At 39.0% G+C, this 27,395-nt stretch overlaps 2 protein-coding genes across 2 annotated transcripts in view; one reads left to right on the forward strand and one right to left on the reverse strand.

Moving 5' to 3' along the window:
• Positions 1 to 18,121, forward strand: part of LOC122649573 (iron-sulfur assembly protein IscA-like 2, mitochondrial) — a 36,548-nt gene extending 18,427 nt beyond the window's left edge. Inside the window, exon 4 of the mRNA XM_043842775.1 lies at positions 17,791 to 18,121. Coding sequence (XP_043698710.1) covers positions 17,791 to 17,853 — 63 coding nt within the window. The 3' untranslated portion in view covers positions 17,854 to 18,121. The remainder of the gene's footprint in view (positions 1 to 17,790) is intronic.
• A 992-nt stretch (positions 18,122 to 19,113) lies between these two features.
• LOC122652203 (cytochrome b-c1 complex subunit 9, mitochondrial-like) lies at positions 19,114 to 26,645 on the reverse strand. The gene is made up of 3 exons (XM_043845883.1): positions 26,452 to 26,645; positions 25,905 to 25,952; positions 19,114 to 19,360 (listed from the first exon to the last, which is right to left on the reverse strand). The coding sequence occupies exons 1-3, from the start codon at positions 26,569 to 26,571 to the stop codon at positions 19,313 to 19,315; spliced, it is 216 nt and encodes a 71-aa protein (XP_043701818.1). The 5' UTR covers positions 26,572 to 26,645; the 3' UTR covers positions 19,114 to 19,312.
• Between the last annotated feature and the right edge of the window lie 750 nt (positions 26,646 to 27,395).

The following is a 27,395-nucleotide window of genomic DNA, read 5'->3' on the forward strand; positions in this document are numbered from 1 at the left end:
CTTCCTCTTGTCCATCCCCTCCGATGATGAAATGTCCAAATCGATCCTCTCCCATAAATCCAACAAAGCTCCTGGTCCTGATGGCTTCAGTATGGACTTCTTCCTTAGTTGTTGGGACTCTATCAAAGGAGACCTCTTCAAAGCTATCCGAAGCTTCTTCTTTAAACCCAGCCAACTTGCCCGGATCAACCATACCTTCCTTTGCCTCATCCTTGAAAAAGATGGAGCCTCCTCCCTGTCTGACTTCAGACCTATCTCTCTTTGCAATCTTCTCTGCAAGTTCATTGCAAAGATTCTTGCTAACAGGATTCAGCTTGTCATCCCTTCCTTGGTCAGTCCCAATCAATCTGCCTTCATTTTTTGGTAGAAATATTACAAACAGTATCATTCTTTGCTCGGAGATTGTGCATGGTTTTGATCGAAAATCTCACTCACCCACGGTCTTCATGAAAATTGATCTCCACAAAGCTTTTGACTCCCTTCGTTGGGATTTCATCTGCGATGTGCTTACCCAAATGGGTTCCCCTCTCCTTTCGTCCTCTGGATTTTCACTTGCATTTCCTCCCCCGCCTTCTTAGTTTTGGTTAATGGTTCCCCCGTCGATTTCTTCCATTCCAAAGTTGGTATCTGCCAAGGTTGCCCCCTTTCCTCCTTTCTCTTCTCCTTGGCCTTGGAAGTCCTTTCTAGGAGTCTCCAATCCAAAACGGATCTCCACCTTATCTCCCAAAATGCAAACACGTCAACTTTACCCACCTGGCTTTTGCTGATGATCTTCTCAAAGGCTTCCCCCTCTTCTATCTCTGCCATCATGTCTTCCCTCTACCTCTTTGAGAATCTCTTTGGTCTCCGCATCAACCTCCTCAAATCCAAAATCTTTCTGGCCGGTATACCCGAGTCTGACAGAGATGCCCTCCTGCGTCTAACTGGCTTCTCCATGGAGTCCTTCCTGTCAAGTACTTGGGCCTTCCCCTCACCCCTTTTAGGCTTTCTAGCCACCACTATACTCCCATGCTTGACAAAATCCGTAAGCGACTCCAGCTCTAGAAAGACAAACTCCTATCATATGCGGATAGGCTGGAATGCATTAGATCGGTTCTCCAATCATCTTACATTTATTGGTGTGGCATTTATGGTATCCCTAAAGCTACTATCAAAGCTATGGAAAATCTCTTCTGCGCTTTCCTTTGGAAAGGGAAAGAAGCCTCCAAATTTTTGCATCCAATCAACTGGAAATCCATCTACCTCCCTAAGGCTGAAGGGGGCCTGGGCATCCGCCACATCCGCGATTCCAATACCGTGGGTTTCCTGAAGCTCATTTGGAAAATCTCCTCTAGACATGACTCAATTTGGGTACACTAGGTTTACTCCCATCTTCTCAAAATGATTCCATCTAGACTGTTTCAATCCACTCCGACTCTTCTTGGGTCTGGCGTTGGATTCTTCTCCTTCGCCCTCTTGCCCTTAGAGCCATCTCCTCAGCTATTGTAGATGGATCAACCACCTCCCTTTGGCTTGATCCCTAGCACCCTCTAGGGGTTCTCTACAATGTCTTTGGACCCAGATCGATTTATTCCTTTGGCATTCCCAAATCTGCTCCCCTCTCCTCCATCGTCTCTCTTGGCTCTTGGTCTCCCCCCACCCTCCATATCCCTATCCTCTCTCAGATCTGGCCGTCCCTCCCTCCCCCTCCTCCCCTCCCCCAACAGCCTTTTTAGCTTTAGATCAGCTTAGAATTTTGTTCGTAACCCTAGCCCCTCTGTCCCTTGGCACAAACTAATCTGGTTCAAAGGCCTCATCCCTCGTCTATAGAACCCTTAACCTTTGCCTCCCAACCCAAGCCTTCCTCCTCCATCATAATATCCCTGTCTCCCCCTCTTGCATCTTCTGTTGGAATGGTTCTGAGTACATTGTCTACCTTTTCTTTGTGCTCCTTTACCTTCAGCATCTGGAAAAAAGCCCTCTTGTCCATTTGGCCCTGCAGCAAGAGACTTTTGCCCTTTGATAGAGTGGCTTTGGATGGACATGACCTTCCAAGGATGCACTCTATGTGACACTGTTGGAAAGCTTGTGTTTGGCTCAGCTGTTTGTCACATTTGGATGGAGAGGAATCTGAGGAGATAGACTTCCAACTCTTGGTCCTTCGACTTGATTTAGAAAGCCATCTCTTTCAATGTTTCCTCCAAGCTCAGCTCTATCTTTGTTGAGAAGTGTACCACGATAGGGGAGTGTCCCTATTGTGGTTGAGTCCATTATGGTTTCCTTTATTATTTTATGTCTTTAATTGTTAGGAGTTTGGAGTCAGTTTCCTAGTCTAAGTTAGTTACTTATTTTAGATTAGGTTTAGTTTCCTTTTCCTTTTCCTTTTATGATTGTAATGGTTTTATTATAAATAAGATACTTGAGGGAGGAAGCAAACTAACACATACGGCTCCTCCCCTTGCAGCTACTCTTCTCCTCTTCTTTCTTCTCTCTTTTCTCCTCTATAAGGTTATTGCTCTCTTTTCTCCTCTATAAGGCTATTGGTTATAGGTCCTAGGTTTTCTACATGGTATCAGAGCTGTTGTAACCAATACCTGATTATCTCCGTAATAGCCGTTTTGAGAGTCGATTAGGGTTTTTAGTTTGAAGAAAGAAACCTAGTTCATAAAAGAGGAAGAACTAGGGTTTCGTATACTGAGTTACTGATTTGCTACATTCGATTGATGAAGATGTCTGCTACAGGTTCGTTTGTGCTCCATCGATATTTATTTTCGTTCTATTCTGATGCTGCTATCACAAGTTGCGATCTGAGTCAATAACTCGGCTGCTGAATCTATATCTCTGATGTTGCTGGCGTATATTGTTGTCCTTCGTTCTCATGATCGCTGCTACTAAAATCATGTCGTACGACTACTCGATATTTTACTATGTGGGCTGCTTTCACTATCAAAGGAGATTGAAGGACCTGCTTTTGTTTTCTGATGGTATTTGCTGGTCGGTTGATGTTCTATTGTTGTTTATGATCGAAGATTTCTGCTAATCGATACCCTTCTGCTACTCCTGGTTTCTGCTGGTTTTTCTTTGATGCTATTGATTTGCTGATCGAAAAAGTAGAAGACCTGCTGCATCTCGATCTCCCATATCTAAACCAGATCCGTTTGCTGCTGGTTCTCGTTTTCCTCTTGTGGCTGGTTCTTGGAATTGGTTGAAAAGAGGTTGAAGTTGCAGCTTTTGTTCCGCCTCCTCCTTTCCCTGCTTTCTGATCTTGGTTTTTGGAGATTGCATTACTTTTCTCCATGAGCTGCTGTTGTTTCTGATCGAAGAATCAGTTTCTGCCTCTCGATTTGCCTGATATTGTTATCGATAGCTTCATGTGCTGATTTTTGCCTCGATTGTTGGTATTGATTTGCTCCTTATCTCGCTGCTAGTTTGCCGGAGGAGGAAGACAAGCCACAATATTCTTCTTCCTGTTTTTTGCAAAGTCCACCAGCAACTCCTTAAACATAACGTGACTGACTAGGTTTAAGAGACAGCCACGTTACCTTTTTAAGGTCCATCTTTCTCTTTCGTGATTCTTCTTCCTTTCTTTTATTTATTTTGTTTTTCCCACTTATCTTATTACTCTTTAATCTTTCCTAAATTACATATTGCCATTAGTTCGTTTCCTCTTTCTAGTTTACCCTTTCTATTAGGGGGTTGATTTATTTTCCAATTTAGTCCCCTTTCAGTAATTTTAATTCCCATTATGTCCCACTGCTTCTTCAATTACCCATAGCCCCCTTACAAATTCTGGTTTATTACCAGATTGCCACTCCTCTCTTAAATTTGGCCTTGCTTATGCACATATGGATTTCACTTAAATTACAGTTCTGCCATTACCTCTTGTTATTGCCTATTGTATACTTGGATGGATCCATCCCGAACGAAATTGGGTATTTTGACCCGGGTTCCACATCAATTGGAGATTGCATGATGTAATTACAGAATTGCCATTGGGTATACATATATGCCATATTATTGCTTTGGTGGGCCCAAATCACATCAATTTGTTTTTTGGCAAATTGGTACTTAAATGATATTGAGGTTGTGGTTTGTTTTGAGAGGGAGATTGGAAATTATTGAGATGCTGGTCATATACCAAACTGCCATTGCCCTTTTAATTTCAACATTTCTTTAAAATTCTTGAAGTATAGTTGCCCAGGTGGGCCCCGAACACATGTGGGGTTTGTATTTCTTTGAAGGTTGGACCTTTGCATGGTGGTTGTTGGCTCCAGTGAGGGGAGGTTAGAAACTGATATTGGGATTCTTTTATCTACGGCTGTTATTTGTGGTGCTCTTGTTTATGGAATTTTTTTGTGATGCCCGTGCTTTGAGATGTTGATTATTGGCCGTTATGTGTTCACGTGTACTGCTACACATGAGGGGGAGTTTGGAATTGGATATTACTATTTGCATATCTGCTCTGCACAAATCATCAATTGGAGAGTCTTACCTTTTTTCAAGAATATTTTGGTGAAGATTTCTCAAGATTTATTTCAATGAAGATTTTTACTTTTGAAGGGAAACTCCGAAGTTGCTGCCCTCCATCTTTACTTTTTTTAAGCATGATATGGTGTTTTTGAAGATCGACAGGAAAATTCCACTTTGTGCGATTGAATTGATTCTTCCTTTTAAGATCGAGTTCTTTCCTTATATTGGAGATCGAGTCTTCTCTTATTAGAAATCAAGTTCCGCAATTATTAGAGAACATCTGTCATCGTTACCTATCTACTGTTTTTTGGATTTGATGTTATCTATAGTCCAGTATTTGGACTGATATTTCTACTGGTTTTATGATGGCTGATTGGAGTTTCCTCTGTGCTCACTGAAGTCTACAACTACTATTCAAGACTGGTGTTGAGTTTGATTTTCTATTCTTTTTAGTCCAAGCTGGAGCTTTTCTTTTGATATCTGTATATTCCAGCTTGAGGGGGAGTATTGAGAAGTGTACCACGATAGGGGGGAATGTCCCTATTGTGGTTGAGTCCATTATGATTTCCTTTATTATTTTATGTCTTTAATTGTTAGGAGTCAGGAGTCAGTTTCCTAGTCTAAGTTAGTTGCCTATTTTAGATTAGGTTTAGTTTCTTTTTCCCTTTATGATTGTAATGGTTTTATTACAAATAAGATACTTGAGGGAGGAAGTAAACTAACACATACGGCTCCTCCCCGTGCAGCTACTCTTCTCCTCTTCTTTCTTCTCTCTTTTCTCCTCTATAAGGTTATTGCTCTCTTTTCTCCTCTATAAGGTTATTGGTTACAGGTCTTAGGTTTTCTAGAATCCCCCATAGGCTTATTGACACCCCAAGGAACAGGCATATTGTTGTTTCCTGGGGTTTAGACAGCTCTCTTTTGCCGCCTCCTCCCTCTTTTAGGATGGCCTGAAGTTTGCGTTTTTGTTTCTCCCCCTGCCCCCTCCTGGGGATTGGTAATTGATTTATTCATCAAAAAAAAAAAAATAAATAAATAAATAAATAAATAAATTAAGAATGTTGATCTGAGTTATGAAGTAAAACTTAATTCTAAATTAGCAATCAGATGGTAGATAACAAACATGAGAAATCAGAAATCCTAGTAATGATAGGATTCTAATGTTCTGAAATCAAATAAATAATTTTAACACCACCGGAAGGTCCAGTCTAGAATCCGGTTATTAGATCCGAAATCAGAATAGAAATATATGAATCAGCAAGTAAGGAACTGAGGATTCCAGATTATAACATGCATAGGAACCTGAAATAAACCTCAGAAAAGTACTGACCTAGTAACAGTAGTTAAACAATGGAGAAGAAGATGAAGAGAAGATATGACTAAGCATCTCACCTAGCCTCAGCTGGAATCCCACCAGCCATTATTGGCATTCTACCAATAAACCTCTGCATCTCCTAGCAAAGTTTGAATTTCACAGAACATTAAAGCAGCAAAGCCAACTTCATTCAATAATTAAACATTGGGGAGGCTTTAAGCCGTACATTGTTTCTATAGAAGCTGAAAGTGTGCCTACAATAGGAAAGGAAAGTGTACTTGAAATAGGAAACTCTATCCATAATAGGAGTAGATGTCCCGGATGACTAAAACTCCATTGTTAGTAGTTAGAATAGTTGTCCCACATGATTAGAACTCTATCCAATGTCAGAATAGAAGTTCTATTCATACAAGACTCTATCCTATTCTTAACAACCAAGGAAATAACAATTACTTAATGAAATAACACACTTAAACTAAATTAATAAAGTAAATCCCATATTCCTATCTCCTACCCATAATTTAGGCCCATTAAAGTGGCCTATTACAAATAAAGCCCATGGACTAAAGACCCAACATATATATAACCCAACCCAAAACTTATTTTCACTAAAATTAGCCCACATATGTGATTTATCTGCATCATTCAGAAATGAAAAAGCTAAGGAGTTGGATGACTTTAAACTTTGGTATACGAGGATAAAAGTAATAGAAATGGAGTGGAAATAGTAGTGGATAAAGACTTGAAGAATGATGTGGTGGATGTCCAAAGATTTGGAGATAGGGTTATATCTATCAAGCATGTTTTGGAGAAAGAGGTTGTCAATATAATTAGTGCTTATGCACCCCAAGTATGATTGGATGAAAATAGTAAGTTATAGTTTTGGGAACACATGGATGAATTAGTGCAAGATTTTAGTCAAGGAGAAAAGATTATTATAGGGGGTGATTTGAATGGACATGTTGGGATAGACCGCAGAGGCTATGAAGGTGTACATGAAGGTTATGGTTTTGTCGAGAGGAATTAAGGGGGGATCTTAGTTTTAGATTTTTCCGTCACTTATGATGTATCCATTGTAAACACTTATTTTGAAAAGAGAGAGGAGCATATAGTTACCTATAAAAGTGGGCATCATAGTAGCCAATTAGATTTCTTCCTAACAAGAAGGTTCGATAGATTACTATACAAGGACTATAAGGTGATACCATGGGAGAGCTTATCCACTCAACATAGATTAGTCATCATGGATATATGCCTCATTTTGTAGGATCATAAGGAAGGCGAGCTTGTTTACCCTAGGATAAGGTGGTGGATCTTAAAGGGGGTTACCTTCAAATCATTCACTGAAAAAGTGATCAAACAAGGAAAGTGGGACTGTGAGGGAGACACTAACATGATGTGGAATGATATGACGACTTGTATTAAGAAGGTTGCTAAAGATGTCCTAGGGGAATCAAAAGGAAAATGTCATCCCAATAGGGAGACTTGGTGGTGGGATGATGAGGTTCAAGAAGCCATTAAAACTAAGAAAACTAGTTTTAAGACATGGAAAAGGACTAAGGATGTAGTGGATCTAAAAAGGTATACGTCTGCCAAAAATGAAGCTAAGAAGATTGTAGAGGATCTAAAAAAGTATAAGACATGGTTCAAAAAGGTATAAGACACGATTCAATTCTTAGCTTTTTCATACCTTTTTAGCTCCTCTATAGGTTCAAGCAGCTAAGAAGATTGTAGAGGATCTAGAAAAGTATAAAACATGGTTCAATTCTTAGCTTTTTCATACCTTTTTTTTTATCGTCTATAGGTTCAAGCAGCCATTAAGACTAAGAAAGCTAGTTTTAAGACATGGCAAAGGACTAAGGATGTAGAAGATCTAAAAAGGTATACGTCTGCTAGAAATGAAGCTAAGAAGGGAAAAGCAAGGGCAAAGAAGTATGAAGATCTCTATAGTCATCTGAACACAAAGGAAAGAGAAAAAACTATCTATAAGATAAGATAGCTAAAATGAGGGAAAGGAAGAGTAGAGATCTCGACCATGTTAGATGTATTAAAAATGATGATGGTAGAGTGCTAGTAAGCGCTGAAGACATTATGAAGAGATGGAAAAAGTATTTCTACTGCCTACTAAATGGAGACATTTCAAGTAAAGTGGTTTGGAAGATGGCATTATTCATCAAGACACCACATGCCATAGATATACAAAAGGTTAGCGTGTCTGAAGTTAAAGAAGCCTTAAGAAAGATGAAAGTAGGCAAAGCACCTGACCCAAATGGGGTCGCGATAGAAGTCTGGAAGAGCTTAGGATTATGTGGTTTATCTTGGTTAACCAAATTGTTTTACAAGATTATGAGCACAAGAAAATGCCAGATGAATGGAGAAGCATTATGGTTCCAATCCACAAAAATAAATGTGATATTCAAGATTGTAACAACTATAGAGGCATAAAACTAATGATTCATACTATGAAATTATGGGAGAGATTTGTTGAATCCCACCTAAGAATAAACTATCATCTCGGAGAACCAATTTGGTTTTATGCTAGGTAGATCCATGACAGAAGCTATCTACTTACTCAGAAGGCTCATGGAAAGATTTAGAGTTTACAAGAAGGATCTACATATGGTCTTTATTGACTTAGAGAAAACCTATGACAGAGTCCTTAAAGAGTTAATCTGATGTGTATTAGAGAAGAGAAGGGTGGTGATTAAGTGTGAAAATAATTAAAGATATGTATGATGGATTTGTGGCTAGTGTGAGAACCGTAGGAGGTCAAGGTAGTGAATTTCAAATTACAATTGGGTTACATCAAGGATCAACTTTAAGCCCTTATTTATTTGCACTTATCATGGATGATTTAACTAAGAACATATCAAGATGAGGTTCCTTAGTGCATGCTTTGCACTGATGATTTTGTGTTGGTGGATGAGACAAAAGTAGGGATTAACGTCAAGTTGGAGTTATGGAGGATCAACATTGGAATCAAGAGGTTTTTGTTAGAGTTATGTATTGAGGGTACTTTAGGAACTAGTCTGGTTACTTATTGTCTTACATTGTAAGTGTCCTTTTTTACTTTCCACCTCCCTAGGGAGTTGTATGTAATTCCATATATTATGTTGGTGAAGTAATATAGGTGTGTTAGAGAATATTTTCTAACATACCACAATTTCTTCTCTTCTTCTTTTGCTTCTTTAATCTCCTACCCACATTTTTCTCTCTTGCTCTCTTGCTCTCTTGCTCTCTTGTAATCTTAAGATTTCAACTTGTTATCAATTATCATAGCTCATGGTTTAGGTTTGAGAGTCGTGCTTCGAGTTCTCTGCTCCCATTTCCTCTCTTTGGAACTAAAGTGGTTCCTAGGATGAGAATACTATGTGAAAGATTTGAAGAAACCATGAGATGAACTTGTTTGAAGATCATTGGAACATCAAGAGGATGCCTCACATGAAGAAATAGAGCTTTTGAAACTCAAACCAAAGTGGGGCAGATTCTTCCCCTTAATCACCAGTTTTTGCTTGGAATGGGCCTCTCTCTCTCTCTCATCTGGTTACCATTGAGGCTGGGGTAAGATCCATTTAGATCACCCTAGGCCCTTCTTTCATCCCCTCTTGCCCTCGGTTCATGAAAAGAAGGGTTGTTGAGCCACAACTCCTTTCTTTCCTGACTTTAAGGTACCGCCTTCCCTGTTTTTTTCTTGTTTGTTGCCTTGTGGACTGTATTGTGTGGAGGCTATACCTGGTCAAGAAACACACATAAAAGACCTGATAGAGTTTTCCCATCACAAATAAGACCCTATGAATGAAGATTGAAGACTAGGAAGATCATTCAAAGGACAAAGAGACCTTCACACTGTTACCGCCAGCCTATTGGTCATGTTCTTGTTTCTCTCTCATCAAGCATACATTGGGAGTAAGGCTTGGTCTCTTAGAATCACCTAAGGGGTACGTTTCATTCCCTTATGGTCTCGGTTGTTGAAGTGCAGTGCTGAAGAAACACAACTCATTCTCTAGGAATCTCCATAGTATCGCGAACTCTTTTTCTCTTCTTTGGTTTGCCTGTAATGTGGGTATGTGATGCTTCCAGCTACTTTGTGTTGGTGAAGTGAGCCATTTGAGCCCCTCAAATTGTTGTCATGAAGTACTTTGAAGAAGGTAGCTGAGTTAAGTTTCTTTGAGTTGTATGCTTGCTGGACCTTGTTTCCCAGCATGGAGAAGGATTTTTTTTGTTGTTTGGGTTGAGAATTTACTCTCCATTTGATTTTGGGTGTTACCCCTATCTTGTAAGTGTGTCTTCAGCCTATCTGGGATCAGTGAATCGACAGAAGTTGTTTGGAGAAGTCTTACCTGGGAAGAATAGTCTTTGTTTGGGTAGAGTGTGTAGTCCCCATTTGGCTTGTGTTTGAGCCCCATTTTTTCCATGTTCCTGCATTATGTCAGATGTTGGAGGTAGATGCCAAGTTCCACCCCGAGGGAATGATAGTGATAGATTCAGATGAATCTGGGCACACTAAGAGAGATGTTGGATGCTTCGTGGCTGTCCACCCGGTATGCATGGCAGCAAGAGAGGGGAGCTAGAACACACACTATGATGATTGAGGTTGAACCTATGACACCTCCATCTCGACTACAGACAGTCTCCAGTACCCTCACTCAGGGTGATATTGCAGCATTTTGTAGGGTTGTGTAATATCTGTTCAACTCTTCCTCTATGCCAACAGTGCCAAATTCTTCAGCTTCCACATTGTAGGCCTCTACATTTGCTCCTTACACTGCCTCTTGTGTCATTGACTCCGGAGCTACTGACCATATGACAGTTATGTCTCAATGTTATGATTCGTACACTGTTTGTTCTGGTAAAGATAAGGTTAGGGTTGCTGATGGTTCCCTTCTATTCTGGTAAGGGCAATGTCTATATTACTTTTATTTCCCTTAACTCTGTCCTTTATGTTCCTCAATTTAATACTAACCTTTTATATGTGAGCCACCTAACCAAATCCTTAAATTGTTACAACAATAACAACAAACTCAGCCTTATCCCAACTTAACGGGGTCGGCTACATGGATCCATACAAATTAAGGTAAAAAAGGGAATGAAGAAATGGGAGAAGAGGGCTGGGAAATGAGATGAGAGATGATACATGAAAAATGACAAATGAAAGATGAGAAATAAAAAGAAAAATGGAAGGTGAAAGATGAAAGTAAGAGGAAAGAGACACAGCCTAATAGGTTAGGATAATCTCAGCTCAGCTAAATGGGATCTGCTACATGGATCCTTGCCCTCCAATAAGCTCTATTCGAGGTCATACTTGGAACGAGACCTAGACTTTGCATGTCCTTCCTCATAACTTCTCCTATGGTCATTTCAGGCCTATACCTAGTTCTTTTAGCTCTTTCAATCAGGATCATATCACTTCTCCTTACTGGGGCGTCCCTAGGCCTCCGATGGACATGACCATACCACCTTAAACGACTCTCTTGGAGGTTGTCATTCGGGGCAATTCCCAAGTCAGCTCTAATCCGATCATTCCTTACTTTATCCTTCCTAGTTTTTCCACACATCCATCTTAACATCCTCATCTCTACTACACATAGCTTCTCAATATGACACTTCTTAATTGCCTAACATTCCGCCTCATACATCATAGCCGGTCGTACAACAGTCCTATAGAAGTTTCCTTTGAGCTTTAAAGGAATATGTCGGTCATAGAGCACTCCATACGCATCTCTCCACTTCATCTATTTCACTTTAATTCTTTGTGAAACATCTCCTCTATGTCACCTTCTTTATTTATGATTGACCCCAGATATCTAAAGTAGTCACTTTGCAGTGTCTCTCTTTCCTCAAATCCTTAAATTGTTGTGTCACCTTTTTTCCATCCCATTTTATTTTTCAACATTTGGTGACAAAGAAGATTATTAGCAGTAGACGTGCAGACAAGGGGCTCTAATCTTTTTGATACATAAACATCTGTTTTGCCTGCTGCCCAGTCTGATGCATGTGGGCGAAGTGACCGTAGTACTGTTGACGCAGTATGCTTTAGCATCAATGTTTGGGCCACCCCTCTTTGGTGTTATGAAGAAACAATTACCACACTTGTTTCTTTTATTCCTTCCTCCCATATCTTTCAGTGTGAACCCTGTTTGTTTGCTAAACTTTGTCATTCTCCTTATCCTTACCATGGCAATAGATCCACAGTTCCTTTTCATATTATGCACATTGATGTTTGGGGTCCTTCTCCCACTACCTCTTTGTTTAGCTATCGTTATTTCGTTTGTTGATGATTGTTCCGGCACTACATGGATCTTTTTGATGAAACATAAAAGTGAGGTCTATGATGCATTCAAAAACTTCTATCAAATATTTTGTACTCAATTTGATACTAAAATTAAGAGTGTTCGTTCTATAAAGGGGGGAAGTACATGTATGGGGGACTCCAAAGCTTTTTTACCAATAATGGCATTATCCATCAATTTGCTTGTGTTGACACACCCCAACAAAATGGGGTAGCTAAGAGGAAAATTCGTCATTTATTGGAAATCACTAGGAATCTACTTTGTGGCATGCATGTTCTTAAGACTTTTTGGTCAGATTCGCTTTTTACTGCTACCTTTTTAATCAACCGCATGCCCACTAAACTTCTTGGCTCCAAATCCTCTTTGGAAACATTGTGTCCTCAAACTTTTGCTTTCTCTCTTCCTCCCAAGGTATTTGGGTGTGTCTACTACATCCATGTCAATAAATCTGCTAGGACTAAGCTTCACCCCAAGGCATTCAAATGCCTTTTCCTTAGATATTCCTCCTCTACCGAGAGATATAAGTGCTACCATCTCTCTTCCCGAAGGCGACTTCTCTCCAAAGATGTTACCTTCTTTGAATTCATACCTTTCTTCACTCCTTTTCATCAGCATCCTCTTAAGGGGGAGAAGAGTGGGAAATGGGAATTAAGAGGCTTATGATATCCCTTTCCTCTCACCTTTGCTTACTTAATTTCTGTGATATTGGGAAACACAAAGAAGGGGTTTTTGTTGATATTGATGATTAATCAGGTGTTGGTTTTGGCAATAAAGAATTAATTGTGTACAAAAGAAAGAGAAGGAAGAAGAAGACCTACCAAGAGTCTCTTTGGATCCATATCCTGAGCTCCACCTTCCTCAGTCAGGTGACATTCCTTCTCTTCCCTCTGAGTTAGATCTTCCCATTTCCATTCAAGGGAAAGAGAGCTTGTACTATTCCCATAGCCCAGTTTGTCTACTTTAATGCTATATCTCCCACAAGTGTTGCTTTTACTGCTGCCCTTCCTCCATTTCCATTCCCAAGAATATCACTGAGGATGTCTGACCCCAAGTGAAAGCAAGCCATGCCTGAGGAAATGCTAGCACTTGGAAAGTTATTCATCTTCCCAGGGGAAGAATTCTAGTTGGATGTAGATGGGTCTACACAGTCAAGTTTCTATCAGATGGTACAGTTGAGAGATACAAGGCCAGGTTGGTGGCCAAAAGATAGAGTCAGGTGTATGGGATTGATTATCAAGAGATGTTTGCTCCTGTAGCTAAACACAACTCAATAAGAGTTCTCTTATCTTTGGCGGCTAATAAATGTGAAGAACACTTTCCTCCATGGTGATCTAGAAGAGGAAGTGTACATGCAGACTCTACCTGTCTTCAAGTTTCCCTCAACAAAAGGGAAAGTGTCTCCTCAAGAAGGCACTGTTTGGTCTCAAATAGTCCTCGAAGGCTTGGTTTGAGAGGTTTAGACAGGCCATTTTGAAGAATGGGTATTCCCAGAGCCAAGCTGACCACACCTTATTTATCCGGCAAGGTAATGGTACCATCACAACCTTTATTGTTTATGTTGATGACATTGTGGTGACTGGAGATGATAAGACTGAGATAGATAGACTGAAGACCTACTTGGCCCAACAGTTTGAGATTAAAGATCTAGGACCCTTAAAGTATTTCTTGGGGATTGAAGTATCAAGATCTAAGAAAAGGAATAAATTTTTGTCAAAGAAAGTTTGTCCTCGACTTGTTGAAAGAGACGGGGATGTTGGGTTGCAAGCTAGCAAGCTCTCCTATTGATCAGAATCATAAGCAACGAGAGGACTGTGGACCTTCCCTTGTTGATGCAGGGAAATACCAGAGGCTTATAGGGAAGCTGATTTATCTCTCTTTGACTCGCCCAGATATCATCTATGTTGTTGGGGTGGTGAGTCAGTTTATGCATGCCCCCAAGAGTGGGCACTTGGATGTTGTATACCAGATTCTCAGATACTTGAAGTCTTCCCCATGAAAAGGTTTTCTATATGCCAAACACAACTATTTAAGAATTGAAGGCTACACTGATGTTGGTTGGGCTGGTTCAGTTTCTGATAGGCGATCTACATCTGGCTATTGTACATTGTGGATGGTAATACGGTCACATGGAGGAGTAAAAAACAACCAGTTGTGGCTCGGACAAGTGCAGAGACATAATTTTGAGTTATGGCTCATGTAGTATGTGAGCTCTTATGGTTGAGAAGGCTAGTCCAAGAGGCTAGAATTTGATATTGAGGCACCTATGCGCCTCTATTGTGATAATAAGGCTGCTATAAGTATTGTTCACAATCCTATGCAACATGACAAAACAAAGTACATAGAGGTGGATAGATACTTCGTAATGATCCAACCCCTCCCTTGGCATGAAATTGTCCGTTTTTGCCTATGGGCCTCACGGCTTTAAAACACGTCATACCAAGTAGAGGAAGCTACTCTTTATTAATAGCTCAGGATCTCTCTCTCTAGCCGATATGAGACTAAGTTTGCAACCCCTCATCGATCTCCCAAACCCCCTGGTACTAAGCTGCCTCTTAGTGTGAATACTTCAACGATCTCCCAAGTGGCCGATACTATGCCTTCTTCTTAGGGTGTTACATTCTTCTCCCCTTACGGGCACAGCGTCCCCGCTATGTCCCCACCACCGGTGTGGGGATTTTGTTTTGATACCATTGTAACAATCCAGCCTCTCCCTTGGCATGATATTGTCCACTTTGGTCCGTGGACCTCCCGGCTTTAAAACTCATCTTACGCTACTCTTTATCAATACCTTAGGATCTTCCTCTCTAGCCGATGTGGGACTAAGTTTGCAACCCCTCACCGATCTCCCAAACCCCCTGGTACTAAGCCGTCTCTTGGTGGGGACACCTTAACGATCTCCCAATCAGGCTGGTACTATGCCGTCTTCTTGAGGCGTTACACACTTCATCAAGGAGAAGATTGACTCTGGCTACATATGCACCCCTTTTGTAAGGATTGGTGATCAGCTGGCAGATATCTTCACAAAGGGGCTCATTCATCATCAGTTTAGTACCCTATTTTGCAAGCTAGGAATATATGACATTTACTCTCCAGCTTGAGGGGAAGTGTTAGAGTTATGTATTAAGGGTACTTTGGGAACTAGTCTAGTTACTTATTGTCTTATATTGTAATTGTCCTCTTTTACTTTTCACCTCCCTAGGGAGTTGTATGTAATTCCATGTATTATGTTAGTGGAGTAATATAGGTGTGATAGAGAACATTCTACCACAATTTCTTCTCTTCTTCTTTCTCTCTCTCTCTCTCCCTCCTTCAACCTTCTACCCACATATTTCTCTCTTGCTCTCTTGTTCTCTTGTAATCTTAAGATTTCAATTGTTTTAAGATAAGTAGAACAAAGACAGTGTATACAAAGGGCATACTCAGTGCATGAGGCTCCCGCCATTCCGGGGTCTGGGGAGGGTCACTTACACCCTGCTTTCACAGAAAGGCTGTATCCAGACTCAAACCCATGACCACTTGATCACAATGGAGCAACCTTACCGTTGCACCAAGGCCCGCCCTCAATGAAGACAAATTATGTAGTGTGTAAATTTAGTTACACTAAGACGGATAACGAAATGATGAAAATTGAGGGGAGAGAGATACCGCATAGTGATTATTTTAGATATCTAAAGTTAATAATAAATAAAGAAGTTGATCTAGAGGATGATGTTTTCCAGAGAATTAAAGTAGTGTGCATGAAGTAGAGAGGTGTGTCTGGAGTGTTATGTAATCGACGTATTCCTCTGAATTTTAAAGGAAAATTCTATAGGACAGTCATACGACCGGCTATGATGTATGGGACGGAATGTTGGGTAGTTAAGAAGTGTCACATAGATAAACTAAGTGTAGCAGAGATGAGGATGTTGAGATGGACGTGCGAAAAAACAGGAAGGATGAAGTAAGGAATAACATATTAAAGCTGATTTTGGAGTTGCCCAATACATGAAAAGCTCCAAGAAAGTTGTTTGAGGTGGCATGGCCATGTTCAGCGGATGCACCGGTACAGAGGAGTGATTTGATTCAGATTGTAGGAACTAAAAGAGCTAGGGCCAGGCCTAAAATGACCCTAGGAGAAGTAGCGAGGAAAGACATGCATTGTTTAGGCCTGGTTTCAAGTATGTCCTTTGAAGGGAGCTGATTGGAGGGCAAGGATCCATGTATCCAACCCATTTAGTTGGGATAATGCTGAGTTGTTGTTGTGTTTTTTTCTTTTTACTATTATTATTAATATTTTGTCTTTGCAAGGATCCATGTAGCCAACCCCATTCAGTTGGGATAAGGCTGAGTTGTTATTGTTGTTGTATTCAGATATGAAAAAGTATGTACAAGTAGTGATATTATGTCCAATACCTTCTCCTCTCTCACATTTGGATGATGACAGTTCTTGTGCAATCTGAATTCTGAAGAAGGTGCGGGTGTGACATGATATACAATATCCTGGTTTAGGAATGTGGCTTTTTGGCAGTGTTTCAAAGCTCCATTGGACTGGGCAATTTGACCATGGTCAGACCAGTTGGACCTTTTTACAGTAATGGTTCTCCAGAAAACCAGAAAATTCCAGATTTGATTCCTGTTGGATTGTCGGACCTGGTGGTCAAATCATCCAACTGCTTAACTTTTTCCTTGAACGGTCTAGTATCCGGTCCGGTTTAAAAACATTGGCTTTTTCCATAAATCAAGAAGCAGATTATCCATTGGTGCATTATTGACATCGAACCCCAAGAATCTTTGACAAATCTATAAAGTGCTCAGTTGTATTCCTAGTTGACTGAGCATTAGGTCCTTTTTTTTTTTTTTTGGCGGGTGGGGGCACTAGGCTGAGCATTGGATCCTCACTGGCTCCAGATATAGACCTTGTTTTGCAGGATATCAGACACAGATAATGCATAAGTATCATAATAGTACATTTGTGATGATCCTCTGACAGATCGTCAGTGACTGACCCAATAAAATCCTAATAATTGAACTTTTGGTTGAAAATTAAGCTCTGTTCCATGAAACCATATCCATGAACGTAGAAGGGAACTGTGAAGTGATCATGTACCAGTAATACATTCAGATGTGCCAACTTCAACCTTAAAATCCATATCTGGGCCTTATTTAGCAATGGGATTAGATGGCCAATTCTTTAGTCAGAACACGGAAGACAAATGAATGAATTTTGGATTCATGGAGACTTGCGTTTTTACAATTGATTTGTATCGTAGCACGAGTGTGTCTTTGGTGTGTGTGCTGGGCCATTGATTATTTGCCTCTACAATTTTTCCTAATACTTTTTCAGAAATTGCATGAATGTCTGGACCTACTTCCATACTTTTAATGTTCAAGGTGGAATCTATGATGAAACATTTGTTACCTATATTCAGGAGACCATTATCATTTCTGGGCATGAGATTATGTAGGTGCTTCTGTCAATAACTTGTAACAGTGCACTCTGTTCCAGTTTACAAATGGGAGGGTTCGGTATTTTGTTATTGGGGCTTCTGGTCTCAATGAAGGGGTGCTGACATAATTCATTTTTAGATACACATTACAAAATTTCACATGCCCTGTCCAAAATGATATCATGCAGTAAAATTATGTAGTGGTCCATATCAACTTAAATCTTTCAGGTGGCTTGAAAACTCTTATCATCCTTTTCATCCACCCTGACAAAATAATGTAATGGGAGTTAAATTCCTTTCCATTGTGCAGGTATCTTCAAATCCAAGTGCAGTGGGCGGCTGTAGTTGTAAAAGCTCTTTTATGGTGAAATAGAACTTCTTGCAGGTCAATGAAGCTAAATTATATTCATTCTTAATAATAATTAATTCTGTTTAGTATCTCTACATTGTATCTTCTTGTTATCTATCACAAGAACTATCATTGTACTGCCAGTTGTAATTCAAGCAATTTTGCTGGCTATTCTCATCATCTGCTTCCCTCGGTGGGCCCATTCTGGGGTCTTGCATTGGAAAACATGGAAGCATTTCTGGTACTGTAATTTTGTAATATTGATATATTTACAGCAAGTTTTGATATATATATATATATATATATACGTGAATGGCTTTTGAAGCTTTCCAGTGATGTCAAGGGTGGGCACCATTTTGGGGTAAGATGTAGATAAACCTTTCGTGCCTCAAATACATCTCACCATTTTATGTCTTTAGGCAGGTGTGATGTAGATGAACCTTTCGTGCCTCACATAGTCAGAAGAAATCCATCAAGGTGCCTTTTTTTCTGGTTAAGAGAATCCAAACGTTTATATTTCCCAATACCCCCCCCCCTCCTTTTTCCCTCCTGATGCCTTCACTTTCCGAGTGGCATTCAAGGTCAAAGTTGCATTGCCAAGGACCAGACTCACCGGACTCCAGAGTTTGAAGAAGCTAACACCTCAGATACTACTGCAGTCTACCCCCAAAATTCTCTCCCAACCAAAGATCTCTGGCTATAAATTTGATTGCAGTTTTTGATGAATATTTCTCACTATAAATTTCCATGTTTTATCACTTAGATAGCCCTAACTTTGGGGCCAAAATAAAATTTGCATTGGGAATTTCAGATTTTTGTCATCTACTCATGGCATCTATCTATACTCAATATAGTGAGTTCGGGGATCCATTTGTCAATTTTAATAACTTACTTCAACCATATAACATAACACTTCACATTTACAAGCATTTTTTATACTCTTGGTTTGATAGATTGAGACGTCTACTTGGGCTGAAAATTGACAACAGTTGAGAATGACGAAGAAAAGAAAGTCTTCACAAAGTTTCGGAACCAGACTACTACTTGCAGCTATAGAACTACGACAAGCCATTTATCCAACAGTTACTATTGGATAAATGCATTTATTTCCAGAAAATATCAGCTTCCAGGTCGAAACTTATGACTGGTACAAACTGTGAATCCAAAAGCACGAAAGATTGCATCCACGCACATCCATGCTAAGGAAAACAAAGATATGCGATTATGTTCTTCCAAAGGACCTACAACACCCGATTAGTGAATGGGTAAAGAATCACTGAAACCAAATTAGTGAAATTTCAGATTAACCAAACCCTAAATCCAACCATCCATATACAATTTGGTCCTTAGAAATTTTAGTCACCTGAACACAGCACTAATTTAAAGTTCAGTATAAGATGTTTCCGTGACCAACAAAATTGTTGCTACCCCCAATGTACAGTCCAATTTCTGGGAAACTTGGGAGAGGAGAAATGATTAATTATCATTCAGACTGCCTTGTACCCAACACCGGAATGTCCTCGTACCGTTTCTGCATGGTAACAAAAAGATATTTCTGTTTAGAACTCATACTTGGAAGAGGGGGAGGGGGGATAAAAATTATTTGATCTGATGCAAGAAAGATTTACAACTGTCAAAACATTAGGCACGAACAGAACAAGAATAAGGGGATGCAATGAAACTGAATACATTCTAGATGCTTTCCAATCTTTAATGCGTTTTATAATAGTCATGTTTTATTTACTAACAGGTGAATCAGCCTGAACAAAAAATTCAGATTAATCTATGCCCCTACTTGACAGCATTCACGCACACCAAATAAGGTTTGACCAGTACATAATTCCTTCAATATAAATCAGAATCATCAGATATAAGCAATATTGGATTTATTTGACCTAGCTGATTCACCTATTCATAACAGATCCTGATTGTCTGGCTCCTAGTTGGTCCTCTACCAATCTAGGACTACATACATTAGATCGCCCTAGATGAAGTTACCAAAAGAAAATTTCCTTGAATCTGTGGAGTCAGTCAAACAGCACATAAAAAGTACATACTAATATTTGTCGCCCACAAGCCTTTTGTATGGCATCATGGTTACAAATAGCCAACTTAAAGCATTAAGAAATCTCACATTGGGAACTGTAACATCAGAAGTTGAGATAGTCCATCCAAACTATTGAATTGCCATGAACAATACCACAGCATTGGTCATGCGGAATCAATCTTGAACTGAGGAAAGAACCAGAGGGAGATCAATTGCAACAGGATCAGTGATATAGGGACGAACAAAATCAAATAACAAATTTTTTTTTCTCATTTTTCTATTACATATGAAAGCAAAAAATTAAAAGGATATGACTTGGGCATCCCACCCAAGCCTCAATCGTAATCACACCAACCATGCAAAACCTCTCACCTTGCAACTGCATCTCACAGCCCATCTTGCACCTCACAAAGAAAAACAGCATAAAGCCATCACCTTTTCTTTTGTCAATTTTTGGCTAGAGTAGAACCCCTCTTCTTATTTATAATCTCAATGAAAAACAAAACAGGAAACCTCTATCATGGTAGAAGGGACGCTTAAAATAATAGTAACTCTCCATAGCTAAGAAAGAGTCACCAAAATAGAAGGTAACAAATAATTGTAAAAATAGTAACTATAGTACTTAATTGTTAAGCTACCTAGTAACTAAGGTTCATAGTTACCATGACAGCAAGGCGACCATGGCGTTGGAGAGGGTCTAAAATCAATGTGACACCAACAAGGTGGCGAGGCGCCCAAGGCAACCAAGGAGCCTAGTGATGTAGATAAGTCAATTATGGCTTATTTTAGTGGAAATAAGCTTTGGGTTGGGTCATATACATATCAAGACTTTGATCCCATGGGTTTATTTTGTAATTGGCTAATTTAATGAGCCTAAAATATGGGTAGAAAGTAGGAAAACGGGATTTACTTCATTAGTTTAGTCAGAGTCCTATTTTGAGTCTGTTTTCTTTACTATTTCACTTTCCCAGTCAATTTAGGTTACCTTATTAGTTAAGGATAGGGTTAGGCCTTTCCTTTTTAGTGTCTAAGTCTATGTTTGTGCCTTGTAATAAGTTTATAAGGGAGGCCAGCATTGTACTCGAATTTGATTAATGAAATATTGGCTTTAGCCTTTGTGAAAATCCTGAGATAGGTTAGGTGAGATAACCATTCCCTTCCCTCATCCCCTTCCATGGGTTCTTGATTCCAAATCCTACTTTCAGTCAAATTGAGTTTAAGAGTGCTAAAAGCTGTCGGGATTTCTTTCAGCTGATTGTCACATCAATTTCTTGAAAATTATTACATAAAGATCATTGCTGCTTCAACAGGTTACAAATTTGTGGTTTTTTTTTATTTGTTACTTCAACCAAGGAAATTGTTCCCTCATTTGAGTTTCCATTGTTCTCTTAGTTTCATTATATGAAAGTCGAGGAATCAAAACCGCATGATCTACCTTCAATCAAAAATGGAACTCAGTAACCGTCCACTTCGTCGATCGTCTCTCCATGGCTTTTATACCAAATTGTGCGAAATTGATCTTGAACCGAGGAAAGAACCATTGGGAGATCAACTAAAAGAGGATTGGTACCATAAAGACGAACAAAAGCAACAGAATTTTTTTTTTCTTTTTACATATGAAAGCAAAAATAAAAAGGATATGACTTGAGCATCCCAACTAAGCCTTGATCAACATCACACCGACCATGCAAAGCCTCTCACCTTGCAACTGCATCTTACAATCCATCTTGCATCTCACAAGGAAAAACAGTATATTTAAAATCATTGGCTGGAGTACAACCCCTCTTTAATCTCAATGAAAAACAAAATAGGAAACCTCTATTATGGTAGGAGGGTCACTTACAATAATATTAAATCTCTATGGCTAAGGAAGAGTCACTAAAATAGAAAGTAAATAGTGACTGTAAAATAGTAAATAAAGTATTGCTATGCTACCTACTAAGTCGGTTCACTTAATCATCTGGCCCATATAAAAGGTGCAGATCTCAACCGAGACCAATTGAGATCTTGCTACTCTCGCTGGTCTCAACAGAGAACACACAAAAAACCCAAATTGCATGGTTTTGCTCCCATTTTCCACCAATAATTTGTCTGATTGCACGGAAGCATGAGTATAGATACTACAAGTGAGTGTCAGTCTTGGCATGCATCTCAGCCTCAGTATGACTATGAGTACAGCCATGAGAGCATCGGTTCCAAATATAGTAGTTATGGTTAGTTTGGGCAGCCGCAGTCATTACACTCTACACATGAGTTCAACAGTCGAAGCATTGGGTCAAGTTTTGTGGATGACATATTCATAGTCCCAACTCAGAGTCATAGGATAATATACCTTCGGTTAGTTGATGACAACACTTATATGAATTGTATGAAAGACTACGTGTGATTCTTCAGTAGTACTGTGACATGGGAATTCTATGTGGCACATTCAGAGGCTTATATGCTTCGACAACATGGCTAGGCATGATAGAGGTATATGTTAAAATTGATGTATTTTACACTTATACATTTCTAATGCTTATTTAAATTGCTTTATATTAATTGTATGCTTTGATTGCTTTCAATTACTAAATTATGTGTAGAATAAGACCTATTAGTACGACGTAGCCTACCAAACTAGGGTCCGAAGTCAAACTCTTATTTGGACTTTGATTTTGGACAATCTGGTAGTGCCATTGTGTTTAAATGGCCCAAAATAGTCTGTATACAAACTTTCATAACCAAACTAGGTCAAAACCCAACCGAATTTAAAAAAAAAAAAAAAATGCACCAACTCGCTGAGATCTCGGTCCCTCGGTTTTTTGGTTGGGCGAAACAAGTACCGAAACCGAGTTCTCGAACCATGCTAGTAACTACGATTTACATTAAAAGAAACTTCTAAATAAGAGCCCATGGTTGCCAAAAAGGCTGCTGGAATATCCAGTAGAATATTCTCCTCGAAATTGTCTTGTAATCTTCTAAAAGATCTTCACACAATCTTCTTGTAATCTTCTAGATGATCTTCAAATCAAATCATCTAGGAGATCTTAAAACCAGATATGCAGGTTTTGTACCAGAATTGCAAACCTTCCTTCTCTTCACTATGATCTACATTATTTGGAGGGTACAAAGCATATCAAACCTCTAAACCAGTATATCTCTCACTTTACACTGCCATTGCCGTGGAATGCATAGATACAAACCTTCTAGCGTGTGCTTAAACATTTTCTCTATATAAGCAGCAATGGTTTCACAGAGCTAAGTTTAAAGCAACATAACAAAACGACATATGCATATAACAGAATTACACAACTAGAAATACGAACATAGAGTAGGAAGAGTGGCAAGACTAAAAAGTATAAACTCAATTATGAATGAATTCTAATCTATCCAAACATAAATGCATTCCAAGAAACTTTTTTTGAATAAATAATGCATTCTAAGAAACTTAGAGCTACACCAGTACAAGATATGATGAGGGATAGTTAATTGACATAATCCAGCCAAACAAATGAAAAAGTAGTGAATGGAGCAGCGGGGGAAAAATATTGTGTATATAGGGAGTGTTGAAAGGACAGAGCAAGCTAACCTCAGGTCAAATTGTAAGAAAAGACACAAATACTTGAGTTAAAACATGACAAAAACCTTAGAGGGGAATGCAAAGTATTAAAGTTACCACGTGGGGGTACATGACCCATATGTACCGTGGGGGTACATATGTGTCATGTACACTTCAAACCTTCTATTTCCTAAACTTTCTATTTCTCTTAGGTTTCTATTTTAGTTAAGTTGCTATTTCTGTGTAATTTGTTTTTAGGAAGGTTTCTACTTCCATGAGTTAAAATTTTTCCCTTTAAATAATACAACCGAGAAGGGGAGAGACCACCAAGGAAGTTTGTGACTTCTCTTTGCAGTCTCTCCCATCGTCTCCTTCTTCTCTGGTTTATCACTTGCTTTATTGTTACACAAAGCAGATTTGAAGTAGCAAACCTTAAGTACGTGGGATAAATCTTAGTTAGTTGAGTGGAGTAGAGGTTAGTCTTACTTAGATGTTGTATGACTTGTAACCAAGGTTCTAAAACTCGGATTTCGACTAGGTTTCAACCAGCCAAAAACTGAGTTCGTCTCGGTTTCGACCATATCTCAGTCGAAACCTAGGACTTTCTCCAGGCTAACTCGAACCTTGGTTTCGAGGACCAGAAGTTGTTTTTTTTGCCTTGATTCTTGTTGTGCTGCCTATTTTTGACATATAAAACCCAATCCATGCATTAATTTCACATAGCAAACACTACAAATAGTACTTGTGGTTTTGATCCAAGTTTGATACTGTATATTGTTCTTGGACATGGTATCGAATAAAGTTTGATTAGAACATACCTCCTTCAATATAAATGAGATTTAAGCAATCTTGGATTTGTTAGAAAGCTTTCAAAACAAAGCTTTCTAACAAGTCCAACATTGCTTAAATCTGATTTATATTGAAGGAGTTATGTACCAGTCAAACTTAATTTGGTGTGAGCGAATGCTATCAAAATCGCTCTGAATGCAAATATTTTTTTGGACATCAAAACAAATGAATATTTTACCGCACTTTTGATTTTTAGCAATATTTTACCATATTAAGATTTATGGAATTTTTAAATTTGAGAAAAACCCCTACATTAGAAAGTTGAAAATTGCACCTACCGTCAAAAATCTAGTTTTTGTTCTTGAACTGAGGGGTTGACTTTTTTTTCTTTTAGAATTTAAATTTTTAACTATTTTTATTGGATTCAAATAGGGGGTATTTGCTTATTTATGAATAATATCTTAAAAAAAATACAAATACAAAAACATTTACTTAAATGATATTAGACATAACTAAGTGTTTGTCCTAGTTTCTGGCCTGGTCTTTGGCAGTTACTGGCATAAATACATGTATGTCCTAGTTTCGAGCCAAGTTTCCCCTAGTTTCAATGGGCATATATGTCGAAACCACCGAAATATGGCCGAAACCATTGAACCAGGTCGAATCCAGGGATTTTATAAAATCCCCCTTCAACTTGTCTAAAAAACCTGCGAAATTGAGTTAACTCGGTGGTTTCGACAGGTTTCGGTCACGTTTTTCTTCCATGCTTGTAACATGCTGAAACTGGAAATTGCAAACTTAAGATAACATCAAAATCAAAATAGTTTAAAGGCTGAAAGAAATAGCTAGAACTTTATAATGCAGACTTTATGTAGGTTGCGGAATACTTTGTATTGTTGATTTCTTGGCTAGGAAGGCATTGTGGATAATATGTAAGAGAGTTTGACCATAATCCTTGGCTCCAAGAGCTATGTGCCTTGGAAGCCTTTGCCCTCGACATGTCGGCCATGTCACATTTCTTCCCTCAATAATTTTTTTTTTAAGAAAAAAAAAAGGGAGAAGAGAGTAGGGAAGATCGGAATTCCATTATCCAATCGGTGTTGAAGTCATTAGCCATAACCAAAATAAAATGGAGTCAAAAAGATGAAATTGGGAACTCAACGATAAAAGGCCCATTTGCCAAACAAAAGTCCGAGTAGAAAAAGGGGTACCGGAAATGCCAAAGAAGAAAGCTATGTGCCTTGGAAGCCTTGGGCCTTGAAATAGTGAAATAAAACAAAGGGGCATGAGCTTGTTGTTCCTAGGGGCAGAGAATATCAGCTCCAATATAAGAGCTCTATTTCAATCTTCAGTCTCAGGAAACAAAACTACTCCAAACACTAACATGTGAAACAAAGATGGACTTCCAAATACAAATGAACTATTTTCTCATACTTTCTTACTGATATCATGTGACAGTAAATCAACATGTTTTAGAGACTTGAAAAATCCAGTTACCAGACAAACTTATTCATCAAATTATCAAAAAAATTCATATAAAATTATGAACCAAAAGCTCAATTCAGCAACACTACTTATTGCCTAAAAGATGTAACATTGTCATGACAACAACAACAATAAACACAAAATGATAAAACCATATTAAAAATTGATTCAACATATCAGAAGATGGTGGAGGTTTGTGAGGTTATCGATGCATACCCCAAGATTATTGTACTCCCAGAGCTTGTGTACGCCGTAGTCCACCGCCTGTTCCCAATATACCACCTCATTGGTAAAATAAGAAGTAAGGGGATAGGAAACACTATTGTGCCACAACGGGAAAAGAAAAACACCTTTCGTTTTATATTTAATTACAACTAATTAAATCAATACAATAATGGAATGAAAACGTGAGAATCCGGTGTGAATTTAATATCATATAATTGAAGTATTACGCAACCGTATCACAAGCCACGACTGAGGTGAAATATATGGTCATTCTGGTAAGTCATACCTAACCTTTGTTAATCAATATAGCTTTAAAATAGATGATAGCTACTCCGGTTTGAATTCTATCGTTAAAAGTAAGATGCAACCATCACCGACCTTACTACCTGATCTTGAATCGTAGTATTAGAGACAAAAACACCAGTTCAAATCAGAAGAACAGAAACCAAATCAGGAAAATCTCTATAATCTTTAAGGAAAAATTAGTGGGAACAGAGATCCAAAAGGAGAACGTGATGCAATTGAAGCGAAACCCTACCCGTTCTCCTGCGAAAGCACCGACGAGAACAAATGTCACGTACACAGAGTTCCGACGCATGAGGACCCTGTACAGCCCTTCAAATAGCCCTCCTCCGCTTCTTCGCGCAGGCGAGTCCATGGCTTCAGCTTTCTTCTTTGGCGTTTCCTTACCCCCTGTTTTCTACTCGGAGCTTTCGTTTGGCAAATAGGCCTTTATCCTTGAGTTCCCAGTTTCATTTTTTGACACCCTTTTTTTTTCAGTTAATGTTAATGATTTACAACACCGATTGGATGATGGAATTCCGACCTTCCCTAACCTTTTCTCCTTTCTCTATACATTTTCTTTTCCCCTCTATTTAAGGGTTTCTTCTATTCCTGGCCCTAGTTAGCCTAGTCTAACTGCACTTGCACACAATAATTCTCATGATGAGCGAGTTTGTAATGTTTTTGATACCCTTCAGTCTTGCACTTATTACCCAACTGCTATGCTTCAGATTTTCCAATAGTGCAGACTCTTGGACATGTTCGATCAATCACTAAAAATGGTACTTCTTCAACTAAAAAAGCAGCCCATTTCTTAATGCCATCAAATTACAAGCATTCATTTTGGTGGTGTTTTCTTTGGAAGCTTCCCATCCACCTCAAATTCAAATTATTCTTTTTTTTTTATTTTTTATGAGAAAGTGTTGCTGATAAAAATTCCAAACACTCACATGCGGGGGTATGCACATGGTGCGAATAGCGCGGGCATGCCAGAACCTTTGCGCAAGTTCAAACGAGGCCGAGAACAGCCTGATCAGACTCCTTACCAGGCTAGTAGGTTTCCCTCTTGCCTAAGTAGCTCTAAGGTTTTTTGGGTTAAGCCAACAACTACGGACTACAGCCCGAGATGCTATTGATCTATGAGAAGAAAAGAAAGATTTGTGACACAAACAATAATTGAAACTGAAATAATGAATTCAC

Source organism: Telopea speciosissima, chromosome 2 (genome assembly GCF_018873765.1).
Source record: "Telopea speciosissima isolate NSW1024214 ecotype Mountain lineage chromosome 2, Tspe_v1, whole genome shotgun sequence".
Taxonomy (NCBI): domain Eukaryota; kingdom Viridiplantae; phylum Streptophyta; class Magnoliopsida; order Proteales; family Proteaceae; genus Telopea; species Telopea speciosissima.

Excerpts from the sequence above, each read along its gene's own strand:
- LOC122652203 (XM_043845883.1), bottom strand. The coding sequence starts at position 26,571 with ATGGACTCGCCTGCGCGAAGAAGCGGAGGAGGGCTATTTGAAGGGCTG. Across the intron at positions 25,953-26,451 it reads GTGCTTTCGCAGGAGAACGG|GCGGTGGACTACGGCGTACA; the intron begins GTAGGGTTTCGC and ends TATTGGGAACAG. Across the intron at positions 19,361-25,904 it reads GGGAGTACAATAATCTTGGG|AAACGGTACGAGGACATTCC; the intron begins GTATGCATCGAT and ends GTTACCATGCAG.